The sequence below is a fragment of the Neolamprologus multifasciatus genome, chromosome 22 (assembly GCF_963576455.1).
Source record: "Neolamprologus multifasciatus chromosome 22, fNeoMul1.2, whole genome shotgun sequence".
In the NCBI taxonomy this organism is placed as follows: Eukaryota; Metazoa; Chordata; class Actinopteri; order Cichliformes; family Cichlidae; genus Neolamprologus; species Neolamprologus multifasciatus.
In genome coordinates, this window is record NC_140459.1 from 33,286,100 (window position 1) to 33,302,054 (window position 15,955).

At 40.6% G+C, this 15,955-nt stretch overlaps 1 protein-coding gene across 1 annotated transcript in view; it reads right to left on the reverse strand.

The window, feature by feature from the left end:
• The window catches only part of LOC146493832 (thrombospondin type-1 domain-containing protein 7A-like), a 157,852-nt gene that overhangs the window by 12,038 nt on the left and 129,859 nt on the right, over window positions 1–15,955 (reverse strand). Inside the window, exons 22-26 of the mRNA XM_085148973.1 lie at window positions 15,629–15,803; window positions 13,755–13,928; window positions 13,400–13,495; window positions 9,671–9,753; window positions 6,124–6,337 (exon numbers count right to left, since the gene is read on the reverse strand). Of these exons, the coding sequence (XP_085005099.1) occupies window positions 6,124–6,337; window positions 9,671–9,753; window positions 13,400–13,495; window positions 13,755–13,928; window positions 15,629–15,803 (742 nt within the window). The remainder of the gene's footprint in view (window positions 1–6,123; window positions 6,338–9,670; window positions 9,754–13,399; window positions 13,496–13,754; window positions 13,929–15,628; window positions 15,804–15,955) is intronic.

The window sequence follows — 15,955 nt, forward strand, 5'->3', positions numbered from 1 at the left end:
GTTGTTCTTATTTTCTTCAATCAGTGATGAGTAGTAAGCTGTTCTGGCTTTGCGGAGGGCTTTCTTATAAAGCAACAAACTATTTCTCCAGGCTAAATGATGATCCTCTAAATTTGTGACACGCCATTTCCTCTCCAGATTACGAGTCATCTGCTTTAGGGTACGTGTTTGAGAATTATACCACGGGGTCAGGTACTTCTGATTAGAGACCTTAGTTTTCACTGGAGCTACAGTATCCAGAGTCGTACGTAGTGAGGAGGTGAAATTATTAACAAGATAATCGACCTCTGTTGGGGTAGCGTTCAGATAGCTGCTCTGCTCTGTGTTGGTACAGGGCATTGACGATGATAACAGTGGCTGGATTATATTCTTAAACTTAGTTACAGCGCTTTCAGAAAGACATCTACTTTGATAAAGTCTACTCTCCACTGCTGTGTAATCAATTATTGTAAATGTAAATGTTATCAGTAAATGATCAGACAGGAGAGGGTTTTCAGGAAACACTGTTAAATGTTCAGTTTCTATGCCATATGTTAAAACAAGATCTAGAGTGTGATTAAAGTGGTGGGTGGATTCTTTTACATTTTGAGAGAAACCAATTGAGTCTAACAACAGATTAAATGCCATGTTGAGGCTGTCATTTTTAGCATCAACATGGATGTTAAAATCACCCACAATAATTATTTTATCTGAGCTCAGAACTAAATCAGATATAAAGTCTGAGAAATCAGACAGAAACTCTGTGTAAGGCCCAGGTGGACGATAGATGATAACAAGTAAGACTGGTTTCTGAGTTTCACAGCTGGGGTGGACAATGTTAAGCATCAGGCTTTCAAATGAATTAAAAGTCTGTCTTGGTCTTTCATTAGTTAATAGACTGGTGTGAAAAATTGCTGCCACACCGCCCCCTCGACCTGTGCTTCGAGATTTCTGGTAGTTAGAATGACTCGGGGGTGTTGATTCATTTAAACTAACATAATCATCCTGCTGCAACCAGGTTTCTGTAAGGCAGAGTAAATCAATTTGTTGATCAATTATTAAGTCATGTACTAACAGAGACTTGGAGGAGAGAGACCTAATATTTAATAATCCACATTTCACTGTTTTACTCTTTGGTTCAGATGTGGATACTGTATTGTTCTTTCTTTGTAAATGTTTAAGTTGTTTGTTGGTGGTTTTTAGTTTGTTTTTTGTCTTTTTGGAAGCTGACACAGTCTCTATGGAGATGGGTTTTTGGGGGGGTAGCAGGAGGAGAGAAGCTGCAGAGAGGCGTGTAAGACTGCAACTCTGCTTCCTGGTCCCAACTCTGGATAGTCATATTTTGAGGGGTTTAATAAATTTGTCCATATTTCTAGAAATGAGAGCTGCTCCATCCAAAGTGGGATGGATGCCATCTCTCCTAACAAGACCAGGTTTCCTCCAGAAGGTTTGCCAATTATCTATGAAGCCCACATCGTTTCTGGGACACCACTCAGACAGCCAACAATTTAAGGAGAACATGCGGCTAAACATGTCACTCCTGGTCTGATTGGGGAGGGGACCAGAGAAAACTACAGAGTCCGACATTGTTTTGGCAAAGTTGCACACCGATTCAATATTGATTTTAGTGACCTCCGATTGGCGTAACCGGGTGTCATTACTGCCGACGTGAATTATGATTTTACTGAATTTACGTTTACCCTTAGCCAGCAGTTTTAAATTTCCTTCAATGTCGCCTGCTCTGGCCCCTGGAAGACAATTGACTATGGTTGCCGGTGTCTCTAGCTTCACATGTCTGAGAACAGAATCACCAATTACCAGAGTTTGACCCCCAGCGGGTGTGTCACCGAGTGGGGAAAAACGGTTAGACACATGAACGGGTTGGTGGTGTACCTGGGGCTTCTGTTTAGGACTATGCTTCCTCCTCACCGTTACCCAGCCGTCCTCTTTCCGCAGCTGCTTGGGATCTGCCGGGGAACAGCTAGCGGGGCCTACGCTATCTTCGGCTGCACCAGCTACAGGGGCCTGGCTAGCTAAGGGTGAGTGAAGGGTGCGAAGCAGAGTCTCCAATTCAGTAATCCTGGCCTCCAGAGCTGCAAATATGCTACATTTGTTACAGATATCATTACTGCTAAAGGAGGCCGAGGAGTAACTAAACATCTGACACAATGAGCAAGAAAGTGCAGAAGGGACAGGTGAAGTAGCCATGGTGCTAACGAGTCGGCTACGAGCTAAGCTAGCGAAACAGTACAGAGACAGTGAGTGAATACTTTGGCTATAAATTAGGTAGTGAGTACACAGAAAGTGTGCTTCGGATGAAGCACGTGAAGATTATACTATGAAAAAAGAATGTATTTAAAAGTTGTTAATTAAACTGCTAAGCAAATAAGCTACTCAGAAACACCACTGTGTTTGAGCAGGAACAGGAAGTGATACTATACCACAGAGCGAGCAAACACCAAGTGACAGCGCCACCGACAGGAGTGAAAAAGACATCACACTAGTAACTAAGTAACTAATTACTTTTGAAAATAAGTAATCAGTAAAGTAACGGGATTACTTTCCCGTAATCAGTAATTAGATACTGATTACTTTTTTCAAGTCATTTGACCAACACTGCTCCCGAGTTAGCGCATTCCAGACAAAAGCAAAAAAACAAAACAGGTTTGTTAAGTTTGTTAACTAAGAATATAAGAATATATGTATATATAATAATGTATATAATGTTGGTCCCCTGTCTCACCAGCTGGCTCACATTGGCCCACAGTGTTGTTTTTGTTGTTTTCCATGTCGCTCGCTCTCCTCTGTCTGCCTGGGCAGAACTCATTACTGGGCTCCCGCTTTTGGCCGACGCATCTGCGCTAATGATCGGCACCTACAGCTAATTAGTTCCTGTTTTCCCTGGCCGCTATTAATGGTTGGAGCAGCTCATCGCTGAATGCCCCGAGTTCATAAAGCCCCGGCTAAGTCTAAGTTTGCTTTTGTGATTGTTCAGTGTAGTGTTAACACTCGCTTCTGTGCGTAGGTTCCTTGGACCCCGAACGATGCCACCTTATCCCAAAGTCCAGCCAATAATGCGATTCACATTCGTGTATACGCAGCTAATCAACGTCATTGAAGGGCTATGACAGCGTCCTTATGTGCCGACACCGGTGTTTTAGCGAGCAAAGCAGCGTGGCTGATGTTAATGACAACGTGTACGACCATTGGAGATGTGAGCAGGACAGACGGAACAATTGATGGAAAAGTGTGGACTTTATACCAGTTTTTAAATTGTGTTGATCGGCCACGTAAAACCAGAGTTATGATAAAAATATCTGCAATGTTTGGTTTTCTTCCTGAATACTGTCGTTGTTTATATTTACTGCGGGAAGAAACGGTAAAAATGGCGTTTTATAAGGAAAACGCTCGAAAGCCTGTGAACGAAAACAAAACCAAAAAAAACCCACCCTTTCCTATTGGTGGACAAATGTACCATGTTGACCAATCAAAAAATTATATGGCAACATGGCCTTTAGTCGTTTAGGAAGGGGGAAGTTTTAGGAGTGACGGCGGTGTTTTGAGATGTGAGAGATTTGCGACGTTTAGCACAAGTCTTGTGTAGTTAGTGTGTAGTTAGTGTGTAGTGTAGTCAGTAGTGTTGTTGTGTGTGTCAGAACAATGAGGCGACTGCTGAATGTTACAGGTGTTACAGCAGTGATACATCTGCTGCTGTCAGGCCTGCAGGTATCAGGCTGTTATTCTCCTTCATCTCATAGTGACAGAAATTATTTTTTGGAGTGGCACAAATAATTTGTGTGGCATCAGATTTGATGCAGAACAGCTGATTGTTCTGTGAATAGTTTGAAATGTTTATTTAAAAAAACGCCTTGGCTGCATTTTTAGGTAAACAGCTGCAAAAAACTTTGTTGTTTGCAAAACTCAGTAACTTTTTTGAAGAAGTAACTATATAATTAATTGACCAACATTGGTCATTATTGACTGTATTTGCAGACAGAGAGTTACAGACTCTCTCCCAGACCACAGACTCATAATACAAGTCAGAGCTTTATAATAAAGAAAGAAGGAAAGAAAGTTGTGTTTTCAAAATTGGAGTTCAAGTTATTTTTACTTCCAATAGTGTTAACATCCTCCACAGGTCAGGAACAAGATTTTTTTAAATTTTCATTGTAAGTGGGCTAAAGCAGTTAATTAAAAGTAGTCTAACATAAATATAAATGCTGTAATTTGATTATTTTAATAAACATGTAACTTGGATGGATTCGATGCTGGCGTGACCACAGTGCACACGTCTGCTGTTGCTCACAGTGGTCCAAGGGACGCTCAGGGAGTTTGTGTGTTCACTCAGGCTACGTCCACGCGTACCCGGGTATTTTTGAAAACGCAGATTTTTCTATGTGTTTGCACCTTTCGTCCACACGTAAACGGCGTTTTTAGTCACTGAAAACGGAGATTTTTAAAAACTCTGGCCAGGAGTAAATGCCGTTTTTGCATTTACATGTGGATGAGGAAAACGGAGAAAACGCAGCGTCAAAGGTGTGCGCCTTTTTTGACGTCACACTGTGCGCCACGTTATTGTTTCGGTGAAATGAATTTCTACAATACTGTTACTGTTAATTGTTCTCTCTGCAGTGTTTAAATGCTTACATATACACACACAGTTACTGTCCCTCCACACATACCACTCGGTTCTGCTTCTATGCCCCAGCTTTGTTTACTTTTTCCCACCGAGGCTTCTAGACTTCTGATTGGCCAACATTTCTGCATGGTTAGGAATATAGCACCACCTGCTGCTTTGGCATGTTCCTAGCAGTGTTTTCCTTCATTTCTGCCTTTACGTGTGGACGGGATTATTTTTTAAAACGAAAACGGAAAATCTCCGTTTTCAAAAATACCCGTGTACGTGTGGACGTAGCCTCAGACACATGAAAAATTAGAGGGAACATTGTTCACCAAATGACTGATTATGTCTGCCTTAAGCTGACACCAGCTTGGAGCCTCAAAACACAGTTGATCCTTTAACCATCATGATGCACTTCGTTTTAAAACCCCCTGAAGACCCCACAGCTTATGCTTGGCTGCTTTTTATTGATTTTAGCTCTGCTTTTAATACTATCCAGCCTTTTTCAGAAGCTAAAACAGACGACACACAGCTCTATTATAAATGGTAAAAAATTATTTTTTCACAAATGTTTTAAAAATTGTTTTAAAAAAAATGTGCAGTTTTGGTTGTATAACTATGTTGGTTTTCATGGTGGGCTCTCTCAAAAAGTCATGCTTCTGTCTGAGCACTTTTGTGTTTCCTGTTTTAAGCACGTATAAGTATAATTAGACACAAAATAATAGCGTGGTCTGGAAATTTCTCAGTAAAATGGAAGTTGTTAAAAGTGGTGCAGGCAGCCACGAAAATTATAGTCCAGAAATAGTATCAGAACAGTGTGCATTACAGCAAGCCACAGGAACTTTGTGCAATCTAAGTCATATCCTGTACAATATGAGCTGTTACTTTCTGACAGAAGATTTGAAAATTTAAAAGGAATTCATTTGTAACTTGCTTGATTAATGCTCTGAATAACTCTAAATGGTTTGTAGTTTGTGGAAAAAAAATTAATTTGGTTTAAATATATTTTTTATGTATGTCCTTTGTATGTGGTTGTTGTAATGCTTGTCCTGTTGGAGTCCAGAACAAATGTCCTCTTTGGAAACAAAGTACATTAAAAGAAACGAATGGATGAATATTTCTGTGGAAGCTTCTGATTTGATCCAACCAGTGCTTAGGTTTCTGCTATAGTCTGTTCCTCATCTGATCAGCAGGGGGCAGCAGAATATAACATAACACAATATTTTGAATTTGTCCAAATTTTTCAGTGTTTAAAAAAAAATTCCCAATGTAGCCTCAAGGTTCACAATAGTACAAAGTCTGTAATAAAAGATCTTTACAGTCAAAGAGATTTTGATTGTAAAATGTGTGTTTAGCATGGAGCCTTCTTCTATAGATGCAGCATGTAGTTTTATTTTGATTTTAGGTGAATATTGCATAATTTTAACATTTCTGAGATTAAACATTGCATCCACATAATGGGCTTCTTGTTTAAATATATTATCATTTCTTATAGACTTGACAGTTAGCGATGGCTCTGTTACCTGGACCAAAGGGCTGCAGGAACCAGGTGCGTCCTGCCCTGCCTGGTGAGCTGGCTGCAGGTTGAGTGGGGTTGAAGCCTCGGATCGTCTTAACGTCAGCCTTGTTGTCACCTGCAGTGGGGATCTCTAGCACTGGAATGAGAGTGCACTGGTCCAGCAAGCCATCAGATGTCATCACTTCAGTGTAGCCATCTTCACAGCCACACACACCCGCCTGAAACAGGAAAGAGAAATTTCGTAATGACCTCTGTTATATGAAACTATGTAAACGAAACTCTGAGCAGCAGAGATGTGCCATAGCTAACACAAGGAATAAAAGTTTCTGGAAGTCAAATTATTTTCAAACTGCTTTAAAAAGGGAGAAAAGACGTCTTTGTGGTGATTATTCACAGCAGATACCAATCAATCAACATTTTTATATTTTCTTTTTCCTTTTTATGGTTTGGCTTTGGTATCTGATAGTTGCACTGACCAATTCATTGCATTACATGTAAAGTTGATAAACTATGAGTTTTTGAAAATCCCCAGATTAACTTGAGTTGTTTTGGAGTCTGTTTTAGAGAAGTTAAGTCTTCCTGATGAACCTGTAATAAGAACACTGCCTGATGTCAAGCAGTAACTGCCTCCACAACTGTCGCAGAGCGACTGCAACGGCTTTGTCGCCTTGTTTGAGGACATGTCACGCCTCTTTTCCACTAGTACCTACTTAGCTCAAATTGACTCGACTCTACTCAGTCTACATCATTTTCAATTACAATTGAGTAATAGTATAACAACCACCTAACGTGCATGGGGTTGTTATAGCAATGCAGCCAAAAATCCTGTGATGTCACTTGCATGGGACAAAAACAACACACAATCCAGGGCATTGAGGCCATGGTATACGTGCTGCTGCTTGGTAAGTGTCTGGACTTCATTCCTGGACATGGTGCTGATTTTTGTTCCCACGTTGCCAGGTTTCAATTTTGATTTTTGTGAAGGAGTCGCTCTAATGCCTCAAGTGATGCCACTGACTGACCAGTCAGTCAGTGGCATCAGATCAATTTAGATAGTTTGGAACCTGATCGAGTAGGTCCTAGTACCTAGTACTGTCACCTATTGGAAAACCCTCAAAACCAAGTAAAGTTGAGCCGAGTAGGTACCAGTGGGAAAGGGCTAAGAGATCTTTGCCAGTGGACTGAAAGTCCTGGGAACTGAATGTCAATGAGTAAGACTGGTAATATAAGCTAGGGCTTGTCTGTTAAGGGCCATTATTAAAGCTTAAACTAAATTCTAAAATGCACAGGAAGCCAGTGCAGCTAAGCCATGACTGGAGGGATAAGCTCATATTTTTAGCACCAGTCAGCAGAGTTGATGCAGAATTTAGCATCATTTGAAAATATGTTAACAGAGACAGTGGGAGGCTGTATAGTATAGGCATTATTGCTGACTGGTAATAGTTATTTTTGACAAGAGAACAAAATAACATCCAAGTCTTTTACATAAAACTTGAAATATGGGTTGAGATGACCTCAGCAGAAGTGTTTCTAGATGTGAAGCTGGTCTAAAACTGATTTGGTTGCAGTTATTCACAGAAAGGGTGTGGGTCACTATTAGAGAGTCCTGAACCACTTGGCTGATAGTGACCCACACCCGTTTTCATACCTTGGCTCATGTGATTAGGCAGATGATCAATAGCGGGTCAACGACCCTCTTAAGGGGCACTCTCAAAAATCTGGGACTCTCCACCATTTGCTCTTAGAACTGAAGAAGCTTCTCAGATGAAAAGTGAAAGGTTTTCAAGAAACTTTATAAAAGTCCTGTCGCTTTTCTTTCAAAACTCCATAGAGAGCTTGGGTGTGTTTTTCATCATTGAAAATTTCTGAAAATGAAAAGTTGAAAATGCTGAAAAACCAATGCACCAAGTGCCAAATTTCAACCCAGCCCTTTGAACTCCAATTTTGATTTCTCAAAATTCTCAAAACACTTAACGATACCACTTACAGCTCCCAGGGACTTCAGTCAGAATGCTCTTCATAGACTGTAACTGTAAACACCAAGTCTAGCAGTGCTTTTAACTGTATGTTCTTATAATGAAAGTATATCCATGACATGACATGAGATGCACTTATGACACACGTCTGTGAACTTGTATTTCTATTTGTTTGAACTACACCTCTTCTGAGAACATGTTTTTGTATTTGTTTTCTGTTGAAGGGCAATTTCACTATCAGTGTGTGACTGGCCTGACTCTTTGACTGATTTGACAATGGTCTTTGACTGACCATTGTTTTTCTTGTGACATTACCAATAAGTTTGATGTGTCACATGACCCTCTTCCTATTGCAAAAACAAAAGTTGTATCCAAGATGGCCGACTTCTAAATGGCCACCATGGTCACCACCCATCTTGAGGAGTTTGCCCCCTCACATATACTAATGTGCCACAAACAGGACTTTAATATCACCAACCATTCCCATGTTATTACGTATCTATATAAATGGACCACCCTTTAGTCTCAAAACCAATAGCCTGCCATCAAGAGCTCGAAGCCAATCACATGGACATCCGGTAAATAAGAATCTATCCTTTGGGATAAAAATGCTCCCTGCATGAGTAATTAATAAGATGTACTGTAGAAACATGACCTACTGACCTGAACTACTGAATAACATGAATAACCTCAAACAATCACATTTCTAAAGGTTTAAAAAAAAACTGAAATAAAACAGCAGCCATTCACAACTCAAAAGTCCAAGTCATGTAAAGTTTAGTCACATATCATGATGCCATCGCAAGTTTCACAATTTGTTAACAGCTTCTCTTATCAAATGTCTCAATATCTCGAAAATAAGAAACCTCCTGTCTCAGAGTGATGGTGAAAAACGACCTCAGTCATTTATTACTTCTAGGCTGGGCTACTGCAATTGATTATTATCATGTTGTTCTAAAAGCTGCCTGAAAAGCTTTGAGTTGCTGCAGCAAGAGTACTGACAGGTTATATAGAGAGAGTCCTTATTTCCCCCAAATTGGATTCTCTTCAGTTCTCCCTGTTAAACCCAGAATCAAATTTAATTCTTCATATTCAAGGTCCTGAATAATCATAAACATCTTATCTTAAAGACCTCATATCATCCCAATAGAGCGCTTTGCTCTTGGACTGCAGGCTTACTTGTAGAAGTAAGAAGCAATAATGATGTGTTCTAATATAATACAACTATGAAGCAAACAGCAGGCTAGTTTTCTGCTTGTCTGCAACTATATCAGAATGAGAAACTGCTCATGCTGGTAATGATGGTCTTCTACACTGAATTTAATATTTGGAAGCATAAGCATTTCATTTTTCAAATGATGTATGATTTGAATCTTATATTCAAAAAGCAGGTGGAAGTTTTATTTTCTAGCATAAAGGGTTTAATGAGCTGTTCACAAGAATGTAGTAAAATAGCTCTATTAGATAGGTCTCAAATCCACCTGGACAGTTACTCAGTGGCACAGTGGAAGCTGAAGATTGGATCTGACCACAGATGTAAGAAAAATGAATGAATTGACTTCATCATATACTCACCTCTGTGCACAGGGACTGTGGCTTGGTGCATGGTGGGTTACACGATCGGTCTGCCTTTGGTTTGGCTGTTGTAAGGCATCCACCTGTGGAGTAAAGTTCAAAAGGTCAAACCAGAGGTTTGATGTTCTGTTTGGTTCTTTTTTTGCTTATTGTTTATACTGACTTATATATCTTTTTTTAATATCTTGAGCCTTAGTTCTTCATTTGAGTTCCTGTTTATTTGTCTTTGTAATCTACTTGGGGTTTACTTTGTATAGTCTTTTGCGTTATTTTCATAGCCTTCCACCTTCCTTGTCAAGTATAAGTTATTTGCAATACACCAAGCACCTCTCAGGTTGTGTCGGGTTTCCCAGCAGCACAAATCCTGTCACAGTGTTGACCAAATTCCCGAAGTGATTTGTCAGACCTGTGGCATGATCCTTTGTGGATATCTTCGGAGCTGCAGCCAAGGTGTGCCAGTGGAAGAGTGGGCTCTGTAGCTGCTCCCAGCATCGCAAGGCAAGTTTAAGCACGTCTGTGATTTTGGATCATCTGGGGATGTCCTCTAAAGATCACCGCTGCCAGTTCCTTGGAGAGCCAGATGAAAGCGTGTGATCGCCCTTTTGACTATACTCAGAGGCTCTGGGAAGCTGCAGCGAGGTGGCCTCCCAGCACCCTCCATATTCAGTAATTCAGTATGTTCTGGACCTCAGTGGCAAGTGGGGCGTGTTGACTATGAAGTGTTGTGGTCGTACAGGGGTCACACAAATCAACCACCTCCTTAAAGCATGGAGAGAGGGAGAATCCATTTCTCCTGTTAGATTGGTAAAGGGTAGAGATGAGTTGGGGCCGGAGGTGCCAACTTCAACCATTCCCACCTCTCTCCTTGTGACCACCTTCTAACACTGGCCCAGAGAGCAGATGTTGTGTGTCTGTTGTCTCCCCTGCCCAGTTGCACCGCTCTCATAGAACACCACTTTGAGACTAACCCTGGGGTGGTGCTGGTTTCACAGCTCTACGGGTTACCTGAACACAAAACGTAAAGAAAGATGGGTCTATGGATTTTTGATGGATTTGACCAAAGGTTACTGGCAGATTCCCTTTTCTCCAGAGTACAAGGAGAAAACAGCCTTTTCCACTCCGTATGGGTTGTACCAACTGGTCATCCTTCCTTTCAGCTTGTTGGCGCTTCGGCCACTGTCCAGCAGGTGCTGAGATGCACACTACACAGGCTGCCACCTATCTGTATAATCTTATCATCCACAGTGACACCTGGGCAGAGCATATGCAGCGGGAAGTGTGTGGTCAGATAAAGGGAGGTACAGTATATGGGGGAGGCAGGCAGGTGCACCCCAGATAGACAAAACAGCAGCCATTGAATGGACTGATTCTTACACAGTACTTTTCTACACTGAGCACTCAAAACATATTCACCCATTCACACAAGCACTTTTCTCAGTGGTATTTCTATGTAAGGGCTTCTATCTTACATTCACACACAGTCATATTCTGATGGATGCACCGAGAGCATCTTGGGCTGAGTGTCTTGCCTAAGGATATTTGGCATACAGACTGGAGCAGATGAGGATTCAACCACCAATCCTCATCTGCTTCCCATTTAATAGGTAGCCTGCTCTACCACCTGAGCTACAGCCACCCCTGAATGTTATGTTAAAATTCCCGTGAGTAGGCCATGAGTTGGGTAATGGGGCTGTGTGCCAATGGAATGTGGCTTTGCGGCTCAGCTGCAGGGGAGGGGTGCAGTCCAGTGGGTTCAAAGGCAGTGCCTGGGGAGGCTTGCGGACACAGCTGTCAGCAATGGTCTAATGATGAAGAATAAAGTGATGGCAATGATGTAGACAGTGTGCAACTGACACTGACAGAAAAAACGCAAGTCTGCAAAAGCATGGTGATCCAGCAAGGCTACTGAATATTTATTAGGTTGTGGGCTCTGGGGGAGAAATCTATATTAATATTCATGAAAGGAATGCCACTGCTTACAAGCAAAAATCTATGAAAAGAGAATAACAATGTGCATTATGCCAATCACAGATGCAAGGGCCAGCACAGCATCTGGAGCATCAGATCTACTGATATTTCTTCATGTATACAGAAATATGAATGAATTGGCTATTTGGAAAAGAAGTGGATGCAAAGTGCTGATGGTGATGGACAGCAGGCTTCAATCATCACTGTGGAACTGCTGGGGATTGAAACATCTGTTATCTGGATCTCAAATTCTCTTTCCAGTAATGCTTGTGGGGAAGACTGTTTTAGGAAAGCTTATCCACATTGTCACCCTGCTAATCACAGAGCAAATCCCCATGTCAAAGATTGATTGAGGCAACTCATGCACACGCTCACATTTACATCTGCTCTGTGTGAGATCAGGCTGTAAACTGGTCTACAGTGGCAATTTGAGCATTCAGTAAATCGAGGGTTTTAACTCTTTAAGACCTACCATAGAACCAAGTCCACCAGAGCTTATATTATATGTTTACATGCTGTGGAGCCATTTTTGGGAGCATTTCAAGTTGCTATACATCAATACAACCATTACAGCCTCAATTTTAATAATATGTATGCATTAAGTGCATAGTAATTACATAAATTGCAAAAAAGTGCAATAAACTACAAAAAAATTGAAAATTGTTTTTGTTTTTTTAACATATATTTGTAGTTAGAGAAATTTAAGAGGCTTATCCCTCAAAACTGTAAATACAAAAAAGTTGCACAAAATAGTTTCCCACCACAGGAAATTTATTTTGAGCGTCTTCATAGTTTTATTTTTGAAATACACCAATTTTTATATACTGCAGGAAAAATGAAAATAAATATTATAATGCAAATTTGCAAAAAAGAAGCATATGCATCAAAATAAACTATTTCCAGCAGTGCAATATGAGTCCTAAGCATCCCAGAAACGACACAGAAAGTCATAAAGTCAAAGATAACTTTTAAAAACACCAGTATAGACTCATGAGGCCCTGATGGTAAAAAAAAAAACTACATTTCCGCGAAATGACGTCACTTCCGGTTTCGGGCAGGTCATGGCGGACATGCGAAAGTTCGCACTGACGTCTAATCCAATGTAGGAAGTGTTACGAACAGCTGATCGGATCGGCAAAGCGTGTTTCTGGAATATTATGTTTTTGTTGCTGCAAGTGCTTTTTATGCAGTTTGTGCAAAGTTATACGTGGAAGGAAACTGTGACCGAGGACAAGCTGATGGCATAAGATGTAAGTACAACTCCTCCGGTTTCATATGCAAAAAAAATTATTGCGCTAGCTTACGTGGTTGCAGAGCTTAAAAATAGTTACGCAAAACAGAGCGTGCTGCTCTGACCGGTTTTAAAGGGTTAAAGAACAGGCGCTGAATTGGGAAAAGAAAAATCATATCTGTTATTAACCTCTGTCTCTCTTCCACAGCATGTCTTTATCCTGTCTTCCTTCTCTCACCCCAACCAATCACAGCAGATGGCCCCGCCCCTCCCCGAGCCTGGTTCTGCTGGAGGTTTCTTCCTGTTAAAAGGGAGTTTTTCCTTCCCACTGTCGCCAAAGTGCTGCTCATAGGGGGTCATACAATTGTTGGGTTTTTCTCTGTATCTATGAAGCGCCTTGAGGTGACTTTTGTTGTGATTTGGCGCTATATAAATAAAATTGAATTGAATTGAATTGAAAAAAAGAACTGACAGGGAGACTGTAGCTCGTTTAGCTCGTTTAGTTCATTCAGTAAACACGCTCTTATTACCTGTGACATTGAGACCATCTGAACGCTCACACCAGACGTGCCGAGACGAGCCTCTCCACGGTCCAGATTTCCACTTGTAATCAAAACATTCACCGTCTACAGAAAGGATATAATCAGATGTTTTTGTTTTAAAAAATGTTTTTTTAATTTAAAATTAAATTATATAAATTATATAAATGATATGAATATTGTCTGTCCTTTTCACCATTTTTATTGTTTGTGTAGCTTACACTTACATTTCTTAGTGTAAGAAAAAAACAGGAAAAGGGACAATACTATATCAGTGCTTAAATTAAACGTCTGAATTAATTGCAGTTCACATTAAAAAACATCCTTTGACCGGGACTATTGTGACCTGTGCACGGTCGTGCTTCAAGCTCTTGTTCTGGACACTGCAGCAGGTTCTCTGGATCCTGGGCCACCACGGCTCTAGATCGAACTTGGACTGAACCGAAGCCCAGGTCAGCTCCATTAATGCAGCTTAGCTGGCACGAACTCCAAACAGTCCAGTCTGTCAAGTAGCACTCTCCTACAGAACAGAAACCAGTTCATCAGCAAACCAAAATGCAACATCGCTGTATGATGTAAAAGTTATTGATAAACACAGTGTCCATAATTAAAGTTTTAAGTGTTAAGTGCATGTCCACAGCCTATTCATGGCTTTGGGAGATTATATCATGTGCTGTTAAAATGTAATATTAAGTTGGTTAAAGGAAAATAAAACGTGAATGAAATGGCACACAAATCTTACACATTATACATTCTTTAAAATGAGCATTATGGTAGCCATCCATAATGTTTAGAAAGGCCCTATACAGTGGTTATTAAATATTTACAAGTATTTATACCTATTTCTGGGGGTTCCTTCCAGGAGAATCTTTAAATCAAGCTTGCAAACTGATTTACTAAAGAAATCAAAACAGCTGGTCTCATTTTTCCTGCTTGATATAGTGGAAGTCATTGGTGTGTCGAGGAGGCGTTTTGTGTTTATCATTATTATCATACTATGTTCTGGTTTATTCTGATGATGTATTTGGGTTTAGACTTTGAGTTCTTCCTGTTTTGGTTCTGTGCGTCCTCTGTCTGCCCGTGTGTTCCCTCCCTGTTGCTATGTCTGAGGTCTTGTGTCAAGCTCGTGTCTGTGCATACCTGTTGTTGTTTTTCCTGTTTTACTTTGATAGTCTCTGTCCTGTGTGTAGTGTGTCTGGTTTTGCTTCCCCTTGTCTAGTCAGCTTTGATTAGTCGCAGCTGTGTCTCATGCCCTTGTTATCCCAGTGTGTATTTAAGGCCTGTGTTTCTCTGTGTCAGCATCGCATCGTTAACGTCTGCTCACCATCCTCCCTCTGCCTGCCTACTAGTTTAGTTTTGTATTCCCAGTTCAGTTTGTGCACAGCAATAAAGCTGTTTAAGTTCACCTTTTGTCTTTGCGTTTTGGAGTCTGCATGCACACAGACCATGACACGTTGCAGAGATTAAAGCGCAGATGCTAGAAAAGTGAGACATTTACCCACTGTAAAAATAAACTTGTCAATCAGGCATTTCTGGTTCATTTTAGTCCTTCAAGGGATCTATGTTGGTAAATCACCCGCAGCTGAATATCATCTCTTACTTTGCACTAAACTCTGCGGCTCGTGGCAGAGACAGATTCAATGATTAGCATTAAGTAACAGCACTAGAACTGACAGGAAAAGCTCAAATAAAGGCTTTTAGAACAATCTGATAAATAATTGAAGTCATCCTCCCAAGAAGTAACAAATGGACATTTTTTACCATCATTCTGAGACAATGTTTCCTGTTATAGTATTTATATATATGCTAATTTAAAGTCATATCCTGAAGGACAACGTCAAGACAGAACTGAAGGTCAAAGCTATCCAAACTATGTACAGAGGAATTTAACTGGATATGACATCCTATCTGGGCTGATGTATAATGTGAAGACGTCCAAGCACAGAACCCTGTGGGATTCTGTGATTAACTGTTGTGTGTAAGCAAGGCTCCTTATTTACATACAAAAGTCAGAATCCATCAGGTGATGAAATATTTAAAACCAGCAGAATTTCTTTCAACATGAACAGTTTAGTCAGTGTATTTAATAGTGAAGCACATTAACTGTAATACTTGTGTGAATAGTCTTGGGTTTGGGTCCAATAGTAACAGACGAGTTACTGTTACCTCAGCAAGTGACTGCTCTTTATTAACAAAGAGCTGGATTCAACAACAACCTACCTGGACAGGGTACAGTACAGGCTTCCTGCAGAACTATCTGTGTGTTTCCTTCTACTGAGGGCTCCAGATCCCCACACAGTTCATCGTCCACCACACTACCGTCCTGTCGACCTGAACCGTCTGACACAAAGCACGACACATTCCTGAATCTCAGACCTTCTCCACACCTCGCTCCCTAATGGAAAAGCAAACAGAATTACACTAAAGATGGATACAATTCAATCTACATTTAACTTCTGTAGTCCAGTCAGCTAGCTGCTAGCTTTAATCACCTTCAGCTACTAGGCCTTCAAATGATTTTAAACCATTTGTGTTAGTCTTTGGTAA